Below are 19,485 nucleotides of genomic sequence, written 5' to 3'. Positions count from 1 at the left end.
TTTAATATTTCTGGATGACTTTTCAAGATTTTGTGTTGTATATTTTCTCAAAGAGAAGAGTGAGACAGTGGACAAGTTCCAGGAATACATTGCCATGGTCAAGAACAAATTCCAGAGAGCTCCAGCTGTGCTAATGAGCGACAATGGAGGTGAGTACTGCTCAAATGAAATGCAGGCTCTCCTGGCCAAGGAAGGAATTGCACACGTAACCACAATTCCTTACACACCACAGCAGAATGCCATAGCTGAGAGAAAGTTTAGGTCCATTATGGACATGACAAGGTGCATGCTAAAGGATGCATGTTTGCCACAGAAGCTGTGGGCCGAAGGAGTGTACACATCGGTCTATTTGCAGAATAGACTGCCAACTAAAGGTGCAGAGCGCACACCATTTGAACTTTGGCATGGGAAAGCTCCCAATCTGTCGCACATACGTGTGTTTGGAAGTCCGTGTTACTTCCACGTGCCCAAGGAACACAGACACAAGCTTGACTCCAGGGCAAAAGCAGGTATCCTTGTGGGATACGCCTCTGGAGGCAAAGGATATAGAATTATGGACTTACAAACTGGTAAGACAAATGCATACCATGCGGTTTATGTTGATGAATATGGAAAGGTAGACACTAAGAACACTGTTGTGGATTCTTCCGATGAGTCAGAAAGGACTCAAGAATTTGTATATTTCCCTTTTGAGACCCCACAAAGTACTAATCTGCCTTCGAGTGTTACAGCACCCCCTACAGGCGACACAGAGGACCAGAACCCTGGCGGCACCAGAGACGAAGATGAGGACTCAGATGGGGACATGCCTGCGTTGGAGGAGGATGAGGAAGCTGATGCGGTCCCAGAACCAGAGGTCAGACGCTCGTCCAGAACCAACAAAGGTGTCCCACCATTACGGTTGTCCTACTTTGCAGGGTCGGCGTTTCCACAGGAACCTTCCACTTGGGAAGAGATACAGGAGATGCCAGCTGCAGAAGCCAGTCTCTGGAGGAAGGCCGCACAGGAGGAGATGGATGCACTGCATCAGAACAAGACCTGGACACTCACTGAGCTGCCTCCCGGTAAGAAGGCCATTGGGAGTAAATGGGTTTTCAAGGTTAAGAAGGGGTCAGAAGGAGAAGTGCAGCGCTACAAAGCTAGACTTGTAGCACAGGGATTTTCACAGCGTTTTGGTGAAGACTATGATGAAGTTTTTGCACCAACCGTGAGGTACAGCAGCGTAAGAATGCTTTTAAGCATTGCAGCCTCCAAGAAAATGAGAGTGAAACACATAGACATTGCTACCGCTTTTCTACATGGGCAGATTTCTGAAGAAATTTATATGAAACAGCCCAAAGGTTTTGTGAAACCACATGAGGCACATTTAGTGTGCAAACTGCAGAAAGGACTTTATGGACTTAAACAGGCTACTAGAGCCTGGAACCAGAAGTTGCATAAAATGCTGACGCAACTTGGGTACAAGCAAGGCGACGCTGACAAGTGCTTGTACAGTAAGTCAAATAATGGACAATTCTCATATATCTTAGCATTTGTTGATGACCTAATTATTGCCACAGCAAGTGAGAAAGACTACACACAGATAGTAAAACACCTTAGCAAAGAGGTGGAGGTCAAGGAGCTAGGAGATGTCCAGTACTACCTCGGGATCCAGGTGGAAAGAGAAGAGGACGGCTCATTTCTTCTCAGCCAAAGACAGAAGATCCACGAGCTGATTGAGCACATGCAGATGCAAGACGCACATCCAGTTGCTACACCGATGGCTACTGACTTCCTGAAGAATCAGCAGGATTCGAAGCAGTTGCCAGACAACAATGACTACAGGTCGGCGATTGGTAAACTTTTGTATTTAGTTACCACATGTAGACCTGACTTAGCAAATGCTGTGGGGATTCTTAGCAGAAAAGTGAATTCTCCCACTGAGCATGATTGGGCAGGTGTAAAGAGGGTGGTGCGATATTTGAAGGGTACCATGAATTGTAAATTAAGGTTACCAGCCGTCAGAGACCCTAAGTTGGTTGGGTATACTGATGCGGATTGGGCTGGGGATAATGCTGATTATAAATCAACAAGTGGTCATGTTTTCATGTTTGGTGATGGACCTGTTTCATGGGGCAGTTATAAACAGAGCTGTGTAGCATTATCTTCCACAGAATCAGAATACGTTGCAGCAACAGAAGCCTGCAGAGAGATCGCCTGGCTTGATCAACTCATAAAGGACTTTGGGTTGGTGAGAAAAGGGCCTGTCAGCTTGCTAGAGGACAATCAAAGTTGCCTGAAGCTGACGCAGAGTGAGAAGTTCCTGGCCAGAACAAAACACATTGGGGTTAAGTACCACTACATACGCCAGATGATCCAGGATGGACTTGTGGAACTATCCTACTGCAGCACCCAAGAGATGACTGCTGACATCCTGACGAAACCCCTACCAAGAGAGAGTTTCCAGAATCTACGTGTCAAGCTGGGACTCTGGGTGGTTGAATAAAGTTGTTTATGTTTTGTATAATGTTGTATTGCCTGAGAAGGGGTATGTGGGATGTAAACACAGGAGCAGTCAATGACAACATTCCTAGAGTGTACATGTTAGAACATGGGGAGGGATGTCTGTCCAGCAAGCAGGTAAACTTCCTGGGGACGGACTTCCTCCGCATGTGACCAGAGGTGGGTGTGGCCTCACCTGTGCAGGTAATGATAAAAGCACAGGGCAGGCAGCCACTCTCTCTCTTGCTCTCTTGCCTCTTGCCTCTTGCCTCTCTGCCATCTTCATCTTCTGAAGGAGCAACATGCCCTCTTGGCTCTCAGCCAAGAGAGGACAGTACTATCTTCCTATAAGTGCATGTTTCTAAGTGCATGTAACCTTTTTAAGCCTGCCTACCTTCTGGGATCATATTGTGAACAGAACGTGAGTAAACTCTTTTATACTTTTATAAAGACTGTGTCGTGTCTTGTATTTTAAGAGGGAACAAAAGGGGAAATTACCAGAGTAATTATTATAGAGGTTCTAGCGAACCTGTGCAAGCGTTACCGTTGCGAACTTAAAGGGGAATGTCTATAAACTCTGCTGATATTTTGGGAACTTGTTAGCACAAGTTGGATAAGGATATAATTAGTCAATATATCCTCTCCTGCACCCCAGAACATTCCCACAGCGGGAAGGTAAACGGCATTTCCATGCGCTGCTCTGGTTTGCCAGAAGCAGCTTAGTCATGCTGGCCACATGACCCGGAAGCTGTACGCCGGCTCCCTCGGCCAATAAAGCGAGATGAGCGCCGCAACTCCAGAGTTGGCCATGACTGCACCAGGGGTCCCTTAACCTTTGCCTTTAACACAATGTGGGAACTGGGCTTTCATACCCAGTATCAGGCTGTGTGAACTATACCTTTAAAGCACATTTGAAACCCATCCTAAAGAAAATCTGGGCACTGTGGTTTGTTAAATGTTGCTGGGACTTGCAATTCTCTGCACCCTTAAGAAATCACAGTGCCCAGAATTATTTAAGGGAAATAAGGTGTTTCAAATTAGCTTTCCTGTTATGTACTGAAGTTCTCACCCTGGGCCAACAGGGGGATACTGTAGATAGTTATGCAAATAAGGGATCGAAAGTGACATTCAGTGATTGGATAGTTTTAGAAAGTTGTTACAGTAATGTTGTACTGGAGCTCTGTATAAGCAGGCTGACTGAACCCTTCAGTTCAGTTCTGTCCTGGCCTGTGAATAAACAAGAGCTGTTTGAAGAATCGCTGTGTCATCTGATATGTTTACCCACAACTTAACATTTCCCACCTCATCAGTGCTTGCTGATAAGGATATCAGGCTGTATGGGGTTGATTTCCTGTGACCATTGGAAAGGACTCCTGGAAACTGCTTCTCAAGGCTCTTCTCAGAAGGTCAAAATTTCTGTCTTATCCTGGGGATTCCCCTAAGGACTGTCAGTTGGGAAGAGTTTTAGTGACCCAGCAAACGTGTCACCTTTCTAGCTGTCGAAACGGGTGGATAAAAATCTTGGGAGGGAAATGCGGTCAGCCTTTCAATGACATTCACACTTCCTACAAAATGTGTGGTTTTAACTGTTTTTGGAACAGTGCCATTCAGAGGAGGCGTGCTCTTGCATTCTGTATCTTTACACTAAGGGTTTTTTAATTATTATAACAATAATTTAAAAGCATACAAGAAAACGGCTTCCTTTCAGAAGATGCAGACATGCCATGCATAATCACAACCCCTTTGCCTTTATAGGCTTAAGGGACAAAACCAAAACCCAAACAACATATTTTTGTTTAGCTCAGGGAAATGGTAAGCTTCAAATATACCAAGGTGTGCTAACCAATTGTGGCAATCAAAGTCTCAGTTTAGCCCCAATCTATAACAGAAAAGAAAATAGACCAGAGAGGGGTTTTTTTCTCCTGGATGAACCACAAAAATATCTCTAGGAGTCATGTTGATCCTTTGTTTGCATTCCATTTCCTTGCCCTTCCTCCCATGGCCTCTCTGCTGCTGCTGCCGAATCACCCGTATTCCTTTTTTGGTTCTCTTTTTTCCCCCTCTTGCAGTGCTCCTGCCCCCAGCATGCCTGGAGGAAACGATAAGTTAGAGGGCTGCTTATTTCGTTTTCCGGGCAGCTTGTGCAATCAGAGTGACACCAGATTGCCCTGTATAGGCTTGAGGGGCTTATGAGTTCCACGAAAGCCGGATTTCCTGGCAGGGTTAATGGGGCCAGTTTTCAAAATGTTTGCCAGAAAACAAGGCTACCACATGTTCATGATTCATATGGATTGCTCCTATTTTGAGAGTCCTGTTCCATATAACTGGAACCCTTACTAAGGACAGAGGTTGTCCATGGGTTTTTTTTTGTGAAGGCTGAATTGCTCGTCTAAATAACTTTCAGCCAATGCTGCTGTCTTCCGCTTTAGGGAGATGTGTTTTGAGAATTAAAAGGCACCCGAAGCAGTTTTTACTTGCCCCAAGGTTGGTTTAAAAGTTTTATAAGTTGTTGGTTTTCTTAGAATACAATGCACATAATTTTACTAGCTGTATGTGCTCCCAGTGTATGTCTACCTACAAAGATCGATTTTAAACCTAGACACCATCTTAAAAAGGAGACATCACCTTGCCGACAAAGGTCCATATAGTTAAAGCTATGCTTTTCCCAGTAGTGATGTATGGAAGTGAGAGCTGGACCATAAAGAAGGCTGATCGCCGAAGAATTGATGCTTTTGAATTATGGTGCTGGAGGAGACTCTTGAGAGTCCCATGGACTGCAAGAAGATCAAACCTATCCATTCTTAAGGAAATCAGCCCTGAGTGCTCACTGGAAGGACAGATTGTGAAGCTGAGGCTCCAATACTTTGGCCACCTCATGAGAAGAGAAGACTCCCTGGAAAAGACCCTGATATTGGGAAAGATTGAGGGCCCAAGGAGAAGGGGATGACAGAGGACAAGATGGTTGGGCAGTGTTCTCGAAGCTACCAGCATGAGTTTGACCAAAGTGCGGGAGGCGGTGGAGGACAGGGGTGCCTGGCGTGCTCTGGTCCATGTGGTCACGAAGAGTCGGACACGACTAAACAACAACAACAACAACTGACATAGTTTCTCCCATAGAAAGTGGCACTTGTCGTTTAGTGTGAGTGTTGAGAATTATCTACCGGAGTCACATTGCCTTCACCCCACCTAGAGTTCTCAGAGCTTTCTTAGCTGTTAAACCAGTTTTAAAGCTGCAGTCTTATTTAAGTCCCTTTGGTAGGACTTAAACTTCCCAGTAAGCATGGCTAGGATCTGGCTGCAAATCTGGAATGCAGCAAACTGAAGTGCTGTGTGGTTTCAGGGATAATTAGTCTTTAGAGACCTAATTTTCAAGCCTGTATTTAATAAGTAAAATCATTTTTAAAAGGCAACTAGACAGCCACAAGAAAAGTTGATAAGAAATAAGCCCAAGTCCAAGACATAAAAGCGTAATAGAACATCAAACATTAATAGTAAGAATCTGATCCAATATGGAAGTCACAATAACTTTAAGAGAAGCAACTTATATCAAACGAAGCAACATTCAGCAATCCATCAGAATCTAATACTAACCAGTATAATTAAACATCAGCAAATTAAACAGTTCAACCATGATAAAGAATTACCAATCTATAATCATTAAAAGTAACAACAAATCACAATGCATAAAATATCACACAACATACAAAACCATGTAAAAGGGTCAAATTGAGAAACAAAAACGTGCAACTTATAAAACTTTTTTTTTAAAAAAAACAAAACATCCCTGAACTCCTCTCTTCCCAGCTCCTGCTGCTGTTCTTAAAATCATAGTCTGGGAAGGGCTAGTTGGGGCAAGACAGGTGGAAATACAATTACCTGATGAGGAACAGAAAGTCTCTCTCTGCCATACGTCTGGATTTTCCTGGACACTCGAGTATTTCCAGCTATGTCCAGAAAATTCCAGATGTATGGCAACCCTACTTTAAACCATTTTGGCTTCCCCCAAAGACTCCTGGGAACTGTAGTTTATGAGTGCTGAGAGTTGTTGGGAGACCCCAATTTCGCCCACAGAACTACAATTCCCAGAGTTCCCTGAGGTTGACTGTTAAACCACTCTGGAAGCTGACTTTGTGAGGGCAATGAAGGGGGTCTTCTAACAGCTCCCTGCACCCTTGACAAACTTGGGCCTGTAACTCTTTCTCAACCTAAACTTACCTCACATGTAGGAGCATGTAGCCCCTGCCCCCTAGGATTTTTGCTTTTCTTACTGAAATTCTTTTTTCCTTCCTTCTAAATTCCTTGGATGTTTTCTTTGAACAGGGACCTCCAAATTTGGTGGCAGCTCCGTTGACAAAGTTGGGAGGCTAAATTTGTACGGTCCTGTATGCTCCTTGGAAACGGGCAGGATTCAAAAGGCGACGTAATTTGAAAAAATGTATTGAAACAAAACAAAATCAGAAGCCTTCCCTTTCTTTGCAGCGTCATTTCTTGCTGTTTTCCCCTTTTAAAGCCATTCTTCATTTTATTTATTTATTTTACAGTTTTATAACCCGCCCACACCCTTTCATGCTGATCAGAAGGTCGGTGGTTTGAATCCCCACAACGGAGTGAGCTCCCGTTGCTCTGTCCCAGCTCCTGCCAACCTAGCAGTTCGAAAGCACACCAGTGCAAGTAGATAAATAGGTACCGCTCCGGCGGGAAGTAAACGGCGTTTCCGTGCACTCTGGTTTCTGTCACAGTGTCCCGTTGCTCCAGAAGCGGTTTAGGCCTGCTGGCCACATGACCCGGAAAGCTGTCTGCACAAACACCAGCTCCCTTGGCCTGAAGCGAGATGAGCGCCGCAACCCCACAGTCGCCTTTGACTGGACTTAACCATCCAGGGGTCCTTTAACTTTTTACCTTTTTTACCATATACATTCACAACCAGGATGGCAGGAGCTGGGACAGGGAAATGGGAGCTCACTGTCATGGGGATTCGAACCGCTGACCTTCTGATCAGCAAGCCCAAGAGGCTCAGTGGTTAGACGACAGCGCCACCTGCATCAGCATCACACTGGCACAAAGCCCATTTTGACTGGATTACTGTTTCTCTGTGAGAACCCTCTCCTCTTTTTCTTACGGCTGGCCTTTCTCCCTTCAACAGGGCATGCCGCCTGGATTTTCCCGCTGCGACTCGAAGGACAACCTCATTAAAAATGGCTGTATGAAAAACTTGATCGAGTATCCAGTCAGCAGCACGGAAATCCTAGAGGATAGGCAGCTCAGTGACAAAGGATCAGGAAGCGACATCACTCAGATGACTCCACAGAAGATTAGGCTCCACCTGCGGCCAGGTAAGCTGAGATACACTATTCGGTTATTGCAGTTTTAGCACATCGGTGAGCTTTTCCCAGAGGACTTCAGGGTGCTGTAAGTGGCTATTATTAAAACTTCATGCCATACATAGATGACAGAGATCAGCCACAGCGCAATGGATGCTCAAGACATATCCAGAGTTTCAAGCCATGGGGAAGAAGAGAGTTTGGGTCAGCTTATGTCTTTCTTTCTTTCTTTCTTTCTTTCTTTCTTTCTCTTTCTTTTGTATATAATTTTTATTGAATTTTTTGTTTTACAATTTAAAGTCCTCATTTTTACAACCTTAAGATATCAATGACTTCCCTTCTTCTCTTTCTGTGGTTCATTTTACATATCCCTGCATATTTTACAAAAGCTATACCATCCAGTATTCCAATTATTACACCCATCAAAACTTGTTCACACTGCTGGATTTATCTTAATGCTGCCAGCCTTTTCAGCTGTGCAGTTATTTCCCATATATTCAATGGACGTTTTCCAATCTTCTTTAAATGTATGTTCTTCTTGTTCTCTTATTCTATATGTTAAGTCTGCAAGCTGCACGTATTCTGTCAACTTAAGTCGCCATTCTTCTTTGGTTGGGACCTCGCCCGTTTTCCGTTTTTGGGCTAACGAAACTCGGGCATACATAAATAACCCATGAAACATGGGGATTTCAGTCTGAATTATCCCCAACAGAAAGCACTCTGGGTTGTTGTTGTTTTTTTTGGGGGGGAGGAATACTTTTAAACATTTTTTTCACTTCATTATGGATCATTTCCCAATACCCTTTCACAAGTCCTCCACATATGGGTCAGCTTATGTCAGTATGGGCCTATGTCAGCATAACAGGGTTAATTACTCAAGTATGTGGAAGGAAGGGACCTGGGTGGCGCTGTGGGTTAAACCACAGAGCCTAGGGCTTGCCGATCAGAATGTCGGTGGTTCGAATCCCCGCGACGGGGTGAGCTCCCGTTGCTCGGTCCCTGCTCCTGCCAACCTAGCAGTCTGAAAGCACGTCAAAGTGCAAGTAGATAAATAGGTACCACTCCGGTGGGAAGGTAAATGGCATTTCCATGCGCTGCTCTGGTTCACCAGAAGCCGCTTAGTCATGCTGGCCACATGACCTGGAAGCTGTTCACCGGCTCCCTCGGCCAATAAAGCAAGATGAGCGCCACAACCCTAGAGTCGGTCACGACTGGACCTAATGGTCAGGGGTCCCTTTTTTTTATGTGGAAGGAAGAATGGTGAGCCGGAGTCTTCCGAGGGGAAATGACCCCACCTCACACTTTCTCCACATTTTGACATTTCAGATGACTCCCAAACATTCACGGTGCAAGTGCGACAGGTGGAGGACTACCCTGTGGACATCTACTACCTGATGGACTTGTCCAATTCCATGAAGGATGACCTCCGCAACATACAGAACCTGGGTACCAGGCTAGCCATAGAAATGCGCAAAGTGACCAGCAACCTGAGGATTGGCTTTGGAGCCTTTGTGGACAAACCCATGCCTCCTTACATGTACATTTCCCCTCCGGAAGCCATCAAAAACCCATGCTATGAGTAAGTTCTCTGAACGACCCTCTGATAAATGTTCATAATCTAGAGTTTGGAAGGATTGCCAGTCTTGTGCAGTATTCCCGTTCCACCTTCGCTTTGAGGCATGGTCGACCTAATGAAGGTCCTCTCTTAACCTCATTTTGAAAATCAGGTGAGCTGTGGGAATGTGTGCTCCCATCCGTAGCTTATTCAGTAGAGCCATGAGACACTTAATCTCAGGGTTGTGGTTTCGAGCACCGCCTTGGGCAAAAGATTCCCGCATTGCAGGAATGGGCTAGATGTCCCTTCCAGCTCTACAACTCTATGATCCCACAGCAAATCAGTCCCTCCGTTGCCTTTACTGCAGTTAAGAGATACGCCAGCCCCAATGTTAACTGTTGCTAAGGCTAAATACCTGAAGGAGCGTTTCCACCGTTCAGCCCAGACACTGAGGTCCAGCTCCGACGACCTTCTGGCGGTTCCCTCACTGCGAGAAGTGAGGTTACAGGGATCCAGGCAGAAGGCCTTCTCAGTAGTGGCGCCCCTCCTGTGGAACGCCCTCCCATCAGATGTCAAGGAAATAAACAACTATCTGACTTTTAGAAGACATTTGAAGGCAGCCCTGCTTAGGGAAGTTTTTAGTGTGTGGTGTTTTATCGTGTTTTTAATATTCTGCTGGGGGCTTCCCAGAGTGGCTGGGAAAACCCAGCCACATGGATGGGCTAATTATTATTATTATTATTATTATTATTATTATTATTATTATTATTATTATTTAGCGTTAACTGTGAAAGTGTATACTTGATTCTGACCAAACCAAGCCTCCTGCTGTATATTTAAAAATGCAAATCATTTCCCTGTAGCTCCTGGGCCAGGGGCGTCCTGTGTGTTCTATGGGGGAAGGGCTTTCTGAGCCCCCATCAGCCCCCTGTGCCTAGCAAAGGGGAGTAAGGGACAGTCATGAAAATTACAGAAGGAATTTAGTATTTATTATTATTACTATTACTGTTACTGTTACTATTACTTTATTACATGCACACTGTTGGGAGATGGGTTAGGAAGCCTTTTTTATGTGTCTCAGCTCAAGAAAAAGTGACTGAAATGCATAATAAGAGAGCCCCCTCCCCCCGCCTTGGGATCAGTGGCTATGCTAGTTTTAATCAGGCCTCCAGGGTCCTGGTTGCCTGCCCAAAGTGACTTCCTTTTTTGCTGCGTTCCTCCAGCTTGAAGCCCCCAGATAACCGCTGCCTGCCAATGTTCGGATACAAGCATGTCCTGGCACTCACAGATGAGGTAAAGCGTTTCAACGAGGAGGTGAAGAAGCAGAGTGTGTCAAGGAACCGGGATGCGCCGGAAGGCGGGTTCGATGCCATCATCCAAGCGGTCGTCTGTGATGTAAGAGCCCCCCCCCCCCTGCCGTGGGTCAAAAGGATTACTACTACTTCTTATTATTATTATTCAGTTTATATACTGCCCTATACCCGGAGGTGTCGGGGCAGTTCAGAGAAACGATCACAACATACATAATCAGAATAAAAACAACAACCTAATAACAGCCCCCCCCCCAAGGAAAGAGCCATATGTTAAAAGGGTATAGGAAGTAAAACAGATCAACCAAAGGCCTGGCTAAAAAGGAACATTTTTGCCTGGTGCTTAAAGGTGTACAGTGGTTCCTCAGGTTAAGAACTTAATTCGTTCTGGAGATCTGTTCTTAACCTGAAACTGTTCTTAACCTGAAGCACCACTTCAGCTAATGGGGTCTCCTGCTGCCACTGTGCCGCCGGAGCACGATTTCTGTTCTCATCCTGAAGCAAAGTTCTTAACCTGAGGTAATATTTCTGGGTTAGCAGAGTCTGTAACCTGAAGTGTATGTACCCCGAGGTACCACTGTATAATGAAGGCACCAGACGAGCCTCTCTGGAGAGACCAATCCACAGACAGGGAGCCACTGCAGAGAAGGCCCCATTCTCGTGTTCCCACCCTCCGGACCTATCAAGGAGGAGGATTGAGAACAACTTCTTAGTGGATTGCATATGCCTGATGTTTGTTAGAGTGTTAGCTGGATCTCCCAACTCAGACAGGACCCCAATATTGAGCTTGCCCTGTATTGACCCCCCCTCCCCCACAATTATTCGGCACCTTGCCTGTGAAGTTAAAGCCCTAAAGCAGGGGTCGGGACCCTTGCCACATTCCTTCAGAGGTAATCTGCCAGTGCAAGGCAGGGCCAGGATGAAAGGACAACCTCCTTCTCTTTCTTCTCTGACCCCTTTCCTTCCTCTTCCTGCTTTTGAAATTAGGATGTGGGTTGGATGGCAGTTGTGGGCCAAGGGCTGCAGGTTCTCCATTTGGGCTTTAAAGCGATAGCCTGGGCCAGGCAAGTCAAACTCCTCAAAGTCTGTGATCTTCTCAAAGTATAAAAAGACTGGCTTTCATCTACCCCCTTTTTTTAATCGCTAAGGTACGCAATACCGATTGCTATACAGTGGTACCTTGGGTTACATATGCTTCAGGGTACATACGCTTCAGGTTACAGACTCCGCTAACCCAGAAATATTACCTCGGGTTAAGAACTTTGCTTCAGGATGAGAAGAGAAATCGTGTGGTGGTGGCGCGGTGGCAGTGGGAGGCCCCATTAGCTAAAGTGGTGCTTCAGGTTAAGAACAGTTTCAAGTTAAGAACAGACCTCCAGAACAAATTAAGTTCTTAACCCGAGGTACCACTGTACTGCCTTCCACAATCGACCTGGGACACCCCTGAGATCAACCTGTTGGACATCCCTGGCTTAGGCTAATTGATGTAGAGCAGTGGTTCCCGGTTGGTGGTCTGTGGACCCTAGGGTCCCACCTGGGGGGAGGTCTGTGTCACCATTCCCATAACAAAAACTACCATGTTGTTGTTTAGTCGTGTCCGACTCTTCGTGACCCCCTGGACCAGAGCACACCAGGCACTCCTGTCTTCCACTGCCTCCCGCAGTTTGGTCAAACTCAGGCTGGTAGCTTCGAGAACACTGTCCAATCATCTTGTCCTCTGTCGTCCCCTTCTCCTTGTGCCCTCCATCTTTCCCAACATCAGGGACTTTTCCAGGGAGTCTTCTCTTCTCATGAGATGGCCAAAGTACTGGAGCCTCAGCTTCAGGATCTGTCCTTCCAGTGAGCACTCAGGGCTGATTTCCTTAAGAATGGAGAGGTTTGATCTTCTTGCAGTCCATGGGACTCTCAAGAGTCTCCTCCAGCACCATAATTCAAAAGCATCCATTCTTTGGCAATCAGCCTTCTTTATGATCCAGCTCTCACTTCCATACATCACTAAATGTTCAAAAGCAGGGGGTCTGTGGCTTGACTTGTGAAAAACACGGGAACCGCAGTGCTTAACTAATCGGGAACCAAGATGTAGAAGAGTATATTCCTTTGTAGGGCTTGCTTGTGTTTGTGTCTGTCACAATGGAGACTGCAGCGCCATTTTTATTTTGCTTCAGGACAAGATTGGCTGGAGACCAGATGCCTCCCATTTGCTGGTCTTTACTACAGACGCCAAGACTCACATTGCTTTAGATGGGAGACTGGCAGGGATTGTGACGCCCAACGACGGACAGTGCCACATGGGAAGCAACAATTTGTATGACGCTTCCACCACATTGGTAAGGCTGGGTGGCTGCAACCGCTACAGGTCATTCTCTTGTGTGATAGATGGTTTCAAAAGGGGATAGTAGGCAAATCCTAGGATATTAAAGTATATATTACCCCCCGAGGACCAGAGATAATGTGCCTTGGAGTTCCAGTTGCCAGAGAAGTGCATCTGGTTGGCCACCATAGGAAATAGGATGTTAGACTAGTTAGGCCTTTGGTCTGATCCAGGAGGGCTGCTCTTAAGGTTCAGAACATATTTTGCATTCCATATTTATATTTTCAGTTTTTGGGTGAGGTAAAACCCCTGAGGCCAAAAGACCACCTGTATAAGAGCTTTGATGTCTGTGTGCTTTCAACCCATCACCTGGGTTCATTTTTTTTTCTTTTTTAATAATTTTTAGTAGATTTTTTAAAATAACTTTTTATACATATAAAACATAGCATTTTCAAATATTAAAATAAAGTTCTTTCAAATCCTTAGACCTCCTTTCCTCCCTCCCTCTTTAAGCTTAAATTTACCGCACCTGTCTTTAACTATTATATAACCATATTTATCATTAAAGCAATTCCACATTAGAAGTGTGCTATTTCTTGGTTACACTACATGTAACAGCGTGTGAGAAAGAGAGGGAGATGTGCTGAGATCTGGCAATAGATAGGTAGGCAGGAAATAAATAAGATTTGTGATGGCACTAACTTTGTTATGATGGTCACATATTTTATTTTAACTGGCCACTGTTAGACACCTTCTTGTCCAGAGTGGTCCAAAATGCCTTTTCTGATGGCCTTCAGAAACATTCAAGAAAAGAAAGTCATAAAGCCTTAAAATTTTATTTTTTGTGTCATGTGTTGTGAACATGCATCTGTTTGTGTATAAACTTGTTTAATCATTAAATCTATTAATTGTTGTATTTGTTTACATTATTAATATAATTATATATCTTAAATAACATTAAATATTTTGAAAAACACTTTAATTTACGATATGGAAATTTAGTTCAGTGTGTGGCCCGTCGGTTCTGTGTTGAAGTACTCTTGCTTGCAGCCTACTTGGTCTGAAAAGTTGGACTGTCCTTCCTATCCTAGTCTTTTGAGGGGGGGGAAATAGGGTGAAAATGTGTTTATCCTGTTCCCCTCACATCAGACAGAAGTGGATTTTCTGTTCTCTAACTTTTTCTCCCCTCCCCTGCCAAGGATTATCCCTCCCTCGGCTTGATGACAGACAAACTCTCCCAGAAAAACATCAACTTGATTTTTGCCGTGACGCAGGCCATTGTGGATCTCTACCGAGTAAGTAGACTCTTTGAAACAACAGTTTCGCCGAGAGCATTGGAGTGTAGGGTGAGGCTTGAATGAGGCTGTCCAAAAGCTAAAATATCAGCTTGGGTGTTAACCTTTTAGATTGTCAAAGGTGGAGGAAACAAAAGCTCTTATCGGCCTAAATATTAGCAGAATTTACTGGAAACCCTCCACTTCTGTTATGTACTGAGTTGAATAGGATCCAAAATACAGCAGTCTGATTGGTCCTAGAACAATAGGATTCAGAATGCCGCCGTCTGATTGGTCCTAGAACAATGCAGCAGTATGACTGGTCCACAGGAGCCACCCAATCCAGCTCCAGGTGGAAGTGAATCCGCAACCTGATTGGCCTACAGGAGAATCCCGGAATTAGCCAATCACGTCGTGCCCATTTTGTAAATAATGTATATAAAGCAGATATTTTGGGGGAACTTTCATTCCTCGCTACTATGAGCTGAATAAAGAGCATGAAATCCACACTGGACTCCGAGTATATTTCAACTTTTTTTATTTTCAGAACTACAGTGAGCTGATCCCGGGCACTACTGTAGGGACCCTGTCAGCCGACTCCAGCAATGTTTTGCAGCTCATTGTGGATTCCTATGAGGTGAGTCCGTAGACCTGTGATATGCAGAAGCAAGGCTGATCCAGGCAAAATGGGCAACAGCCAAAGGTGCCAGATTTCCAGGGGCACAGCTAAGCCAACTGCGTTGTGTGATACAGGCAACACCTGTGTGTTTGGGATGAGGTGCACAGCGTTCGCTTAGCAGCTCATTGGCTGAGCGAGGCTCCCTAAATTCCAGGAGACATGATCCGGAGGCTTCTGATCTTCATTGCCTGCTGCGCATAGCTGTAAAGTTGTAAAAGTGGAGGAAATGCAGGCGTTAAAACTGAAATAGTAACCCAGCTGTGACTCTGTTGCTACTCTGTTCAGGAGGGCAGGTTTTAATTCACTTCCCATTTGCAAATTGCACAAAGGGTTTTCTGTCTAGTTTGGGCTTTCTGAGCTTTTCTCTATGGCATCTTAGCTTTCCACACTCAGAGAGATATTATCATGGGGTTGCGGAAGACGGATGTGGACTTCCAAGCACGCCCCACCCCCCAGGTTTGTTTGTTTTTGTTTTTTTTTTAAATAGTATATTTCGTATACCGCCCTTCAACTGTAGATACCAGGGCAATCTGAACTACTGCAAACTGGTGTCTCCTAGTGTAAGTGATGCATTAATAATTGCTTCCACTCCAGCAATTTGGTCTGGAAATGCTATCCTTCGTTTATTCTGTTTTTATGGCGCCATCTGGGTGACCTCCTTAAAATATAGTTGCATTCTAGCATTGACTGTTTCCTCCCAAGTTTTCTTTTCTCGTAACTTATCTGAAGCAGTATTTAATTAGAAGCTTCCTGCTTGACAGTTCTGCCCCCTTTTTGCTACTTCCTGCTAAACACAGCGACAGGATCACTGTTGAATAATATGTATGCATGTGTGTGTGTTTATATCTACATATAAAAAACAGCTCACTTTCCAGGCTGAAAGCCCCTCTGGCATAGCAGGGGGTGGTCAGTGTTCTTTGTTTTTCTGTGAGGTTTGAAAGAGGTTCCTTCTCTAGGCTGGCTGGAGCACTAAACCTATTTCAAGTGTTTGGGGCCTGCAACAAAATGTTGCAGTGCGTTCTCTTTGTATGGCCTACCTTTGAAGGTATAATGTGACATTTCTCATATATATATATATATATATATATATATATATATATATATATATATATATATAATTTTTTATTAATTTCCAAATAAAAAATACATATCACATCACATTTCAACTTTAACAAATTTTTCACTTTTGGACTTCCTTCAGCCTGATAATCATCCAAATTTAATTTTTAAATACACATTTCTTAAATTCACTATTGCCTTTCAATATATCCTTTGAAACCTGTTTTTCTTTTTTGCAATATTTCTTTGACTTTTACAGAGCTTCTTTAAAAGCCACTAACGTTATTTCTCTATCACTTATGCCTTCCCAATAGTCCACCAACTTTCCCCAGTCCTCGATAAACTTTTGGTCTCGTAGATATCTGATCTTTCCTGTCAGTTTGTCCAGTTCTGCATCGTCCATCAGCTTCATTCTCCACTCCTCTAATGTTGGTACTTGTTCTTGTTTCCAATTCTGGGCCTGGCAGGGGAGACACCTTGATCATAATGTGACATTTCTCAAGGTGACACACTTTACTGAATCCACTGCATTACCTTGAATCACCCACACTCTGGATTGACTTTAGAGGAGTGAATTAATTAATAAAACTCCAGGCTGTAGACAATGCTAGTCATGCTCAGGGCAGAGCCACTCAATTTAATGGACAGGACTAACAGGCTCATTAATTTCAGTGGCTTTATTCTGAATACAACCAGCACTGTATACAACCCGAAATACTGTTTTCCAGGCCTGCTCCATTTTTACGGCCTATAATTGTGTTTTAGCGTTCTGATTCAGCTCTACGGCGCCCTCTGGCGTTAGTGCTATAATGCATTTATAATGGTTTGTTTTTACTAATGTAGCTGAGTCCTCAGACATTCCCCCTGTTCCTCTTTCAGAAAATTCGTTCCAAGATTGAACTAGAAGTTCGCAATCTGCCGGATGAATTGTCCCTCTCATTCAATGCCACCTGCCTGAACAACGAAGTCATTCCTGGAGTTAAGTCCTGCGTTGGCCTTAAGATTGGAGACACGGTGAGTAAGAACTGCAAGGGGCTGAGGTAGAAGGACCACTTCTCCATGTCCCTCGTTCAGAGGGAATCCAAACCTCCACCAGCAGTCTTAAGAAGGTTCACAGCAAAGAAGTAGAGGCACCAGGAAAGTGTCAGCAGAATGTGCAAGTAATATTTTTACCTTCATCATAAACCTTTTGTGTAGAGGGTGGTTTTTTTTTTTGTGGGTTAAAATTTGGGAGGCAGAGGGCCTCAAAAGTTAAAAAGTAAGGGACCATGTGTCTGCAGATTTGTATTCAGTAGCATCGAGCACCCCTTTCCCTTGGGACATGGGTGGCGCTGTGGTCTAAACCACTGAGCCTCTTGGGCTTGCCAGTCAGAAGGTTGGTGGTTTGAATCCCCGCAAAGGGTGAGCTCCTGTTGCTGTGTCCCAGCTCCTGCCAACCTAGCAGTTTGAAAGCACGTCAGTGTAAGTAGATAAATAGGTACCGCTGTAGCAGGAAGGTAAACGGTGTTTCCATGCACTCTGGGTTTCTGTCACGGTGTCCCGTTGCACCAGAAGCGGTTTAGTCATGCTGGCCACATGACCCGGAAAGCTGTCTGTGGACAAACGCCGGCTCCCTTGGCCTGAAAGTGAGATGAGTGCTGCAACCCCATAGTCGCCTTTGACTGGACTTAACCATCCAGGGATCCTATACCTTTTTTTTTTTTTTAACCCCTTTCCCCTGCTAAAATGATCTGATTTACTACACTCCCTTCCCCAAGACTAAAAACAGACCTGTCCTCAGTCACTCTCCATCCACTACAGTGAATCACCATGTTTGCCACTGCTGCAAAAAGAAGAAGTTATCTACAGAATTGCCTATTGGATGCAAAAAAACCCCCCAAAACAAAACCCAGCTCCCCCTGTATAATGATACTCTTTGTTCAGTAAACAGAGAGAATTTAAAACAGTTTCATAAAACGGCACTTAACGGAACTCTTAGAAACAGAAGCAGTTGTACAGTAATTCCTGTGAATTTCCTGAAAAGGTGATCCCCATGTCACGCAGCCCTTGGAAACTGCTCCAAGCGCGAGGGTGTTTGCCCTATACTGCGATTTCTAAGAGCTGCATTAAGTGGAGAGATGTGGTCTCCCCCCCCCCCCCCAAGAAATGGACTGAGATTCTGCCCAGTTACTGAGCTAGAGAATGTCATCGCAACTCATTGCAACATTGCGAATGGGCAGCTTTGGTACGAACAGGGCAATTCCACTTCCAAGCTGTGAGAGATGGGTTATTAAAAGCACAGAATCCGAACGGTTGTTTTTTTTAAAAGGTGTTTCCTTGAAGGATGTGAGGGCAGTTCCAGGTGTCTTGCTCTTTTCAGGTGAGCTTCAGCATTGAAGCAAAGGTGCGTGGCTGCCCCGCGGAACCGCAGAAGACTTTCACCATCAAGCCGGTGGGCTTTGAGGACAGCCTGACGGTGCAGGTGAACTTCGACTGCGACTGCCATTGCCAAAAGTTTGCCAAGCCGGACAGCGATATCTGCAGCAACGGCAACGGCACCTTTGAATGCGGCATGTGCCGCTGCCACCCGGGCCGCCTGGGCACCCAGTGCGAGTGCTCCGAGGAGGAATACAGCCCCTCGCAGCAGGATAACTGCAGCCCCCGCCAGGGGCAGCCTGCTTGCAACCAGCGGGGAGAATGCATCTGTGGCCAGTGTGTCTGCTACAGCAGTGACTTCGGCAAGATCTCCGGCAAGTACTGTGAATGCGATGACTTCTCCTGCGTCCGGTTCAAGGGCGAGCTGTGCTCTGGTAAGTGGGGAAATGTCTGTAGGGGGCTTGGAACTGGGCTTTTGAGAACTTGGTGCAATTTGAAACGAAAGGGCTCATGCTGCGTTCCGTTCGTCCCCTTCTCTGATCAAGCACACTCACGGAAGTTGTAGCCCCAAACATGTGGCTCCTTGGGTGGGGGGCTGTTGGCGCACCGTAGGAATGCATGGCGCTCTCAAAACACTGCCGGCTCGCTCTCAAACGTTTTGTGTCTAGCCGGAAAGGTTCGGTTTCCTCCTCTGATTTTGCAGAGGAAGCTCCGCGCCCCATTGCAATGTCCCACTTTTGAATCGATCCGAGATTATGTTGCGGAAAGGGCAGTACCTTTTTAAAGGCATGTGCAGAGGCGTAGCATTGGGGGGGGGCAGGGAGGGGACAGGGAGGCCATGGCCCCAGGCACACATTTTTGAGGGAGTGGTACCTACTGACAAGTCAATAGTCAATACAGTGGTACCTGTGGTTACATACGCTTCAGGTTACATAAGCTTCAGGATACAGACTCCGCTAACCCAGAAATAGTACCTCAGGTTAAGAACTTTGCTTCAGGATGAGAACAGAAATAGTGCTCTGGTGGCACAGCAGCAACAGGAGGCCCCATTAGCTAAAGTGGTGCTTCAGGTTAAGAACAGTTTCAGGTTAAGAACAGACCTCCAGAACGAATTAAGTACTTAACCCGAGGTACCACTGT

At 45.2% G+C, this 19,485-nt stretch overlaps 1 protein-coding gene across 1 annotated transcript in view; it reads left to right on the top strand.

Annotated features, from left to right (window-relative positions):
- ITGB3 (integrin subunit beta 3) overlaps positions 1-19,485 on the top strand; it is a 63,306-nt gene that overhangs the window by 27,654 nt on the left and 16,167 nt on the right. Inside the window, exons 3-10 of the mRNA XM_081837787.1 lie at positions 7,625-7,814; positions 9,129-9,381; positions 10,581-10,752; positions 12,833-12,994; positions 14,178-14,273; positions 14,800-14,889; positions 16,870-17,004; positions 18,350-18,779. Coding sequence (XP_081693913.1) covers positions 7,625-7,814; positions 9,129-9,381; positions 10,581-10,752; positions 12,833-12,994; positions 14,178-14,273; positions 14,800-14,889; positions 16,870-17,004; positions 18,350-18,779 — 1,528 coding nt within the window. The remainder of the gene's footprint in view (positions 1-7,624; positions 7,815-9,128; positions 9,382-10,580; positions 10,753-12,832; positions 12,995-14,177; positions 14,274-14,799; positions 14,890-16,869; positions 17,005-18,349; positions 18,780-19,485) is intronic.

This window comes from Podarcis erhardii (assembly GCF_964252035.2).
Source record: "Podarcis erhardii genome assembly, chromosome: 13".
Taxonomy (NCBI): domain Eukaryota; kingdom Metazoa; phylum Chordata; class Lepidosauria; order Squamata; family Lacertidae; genus Podarcis; species Podarcis erhardii.
This window is presented reverse-complemented; position numbering and strand designations above follow the sequence as displayed.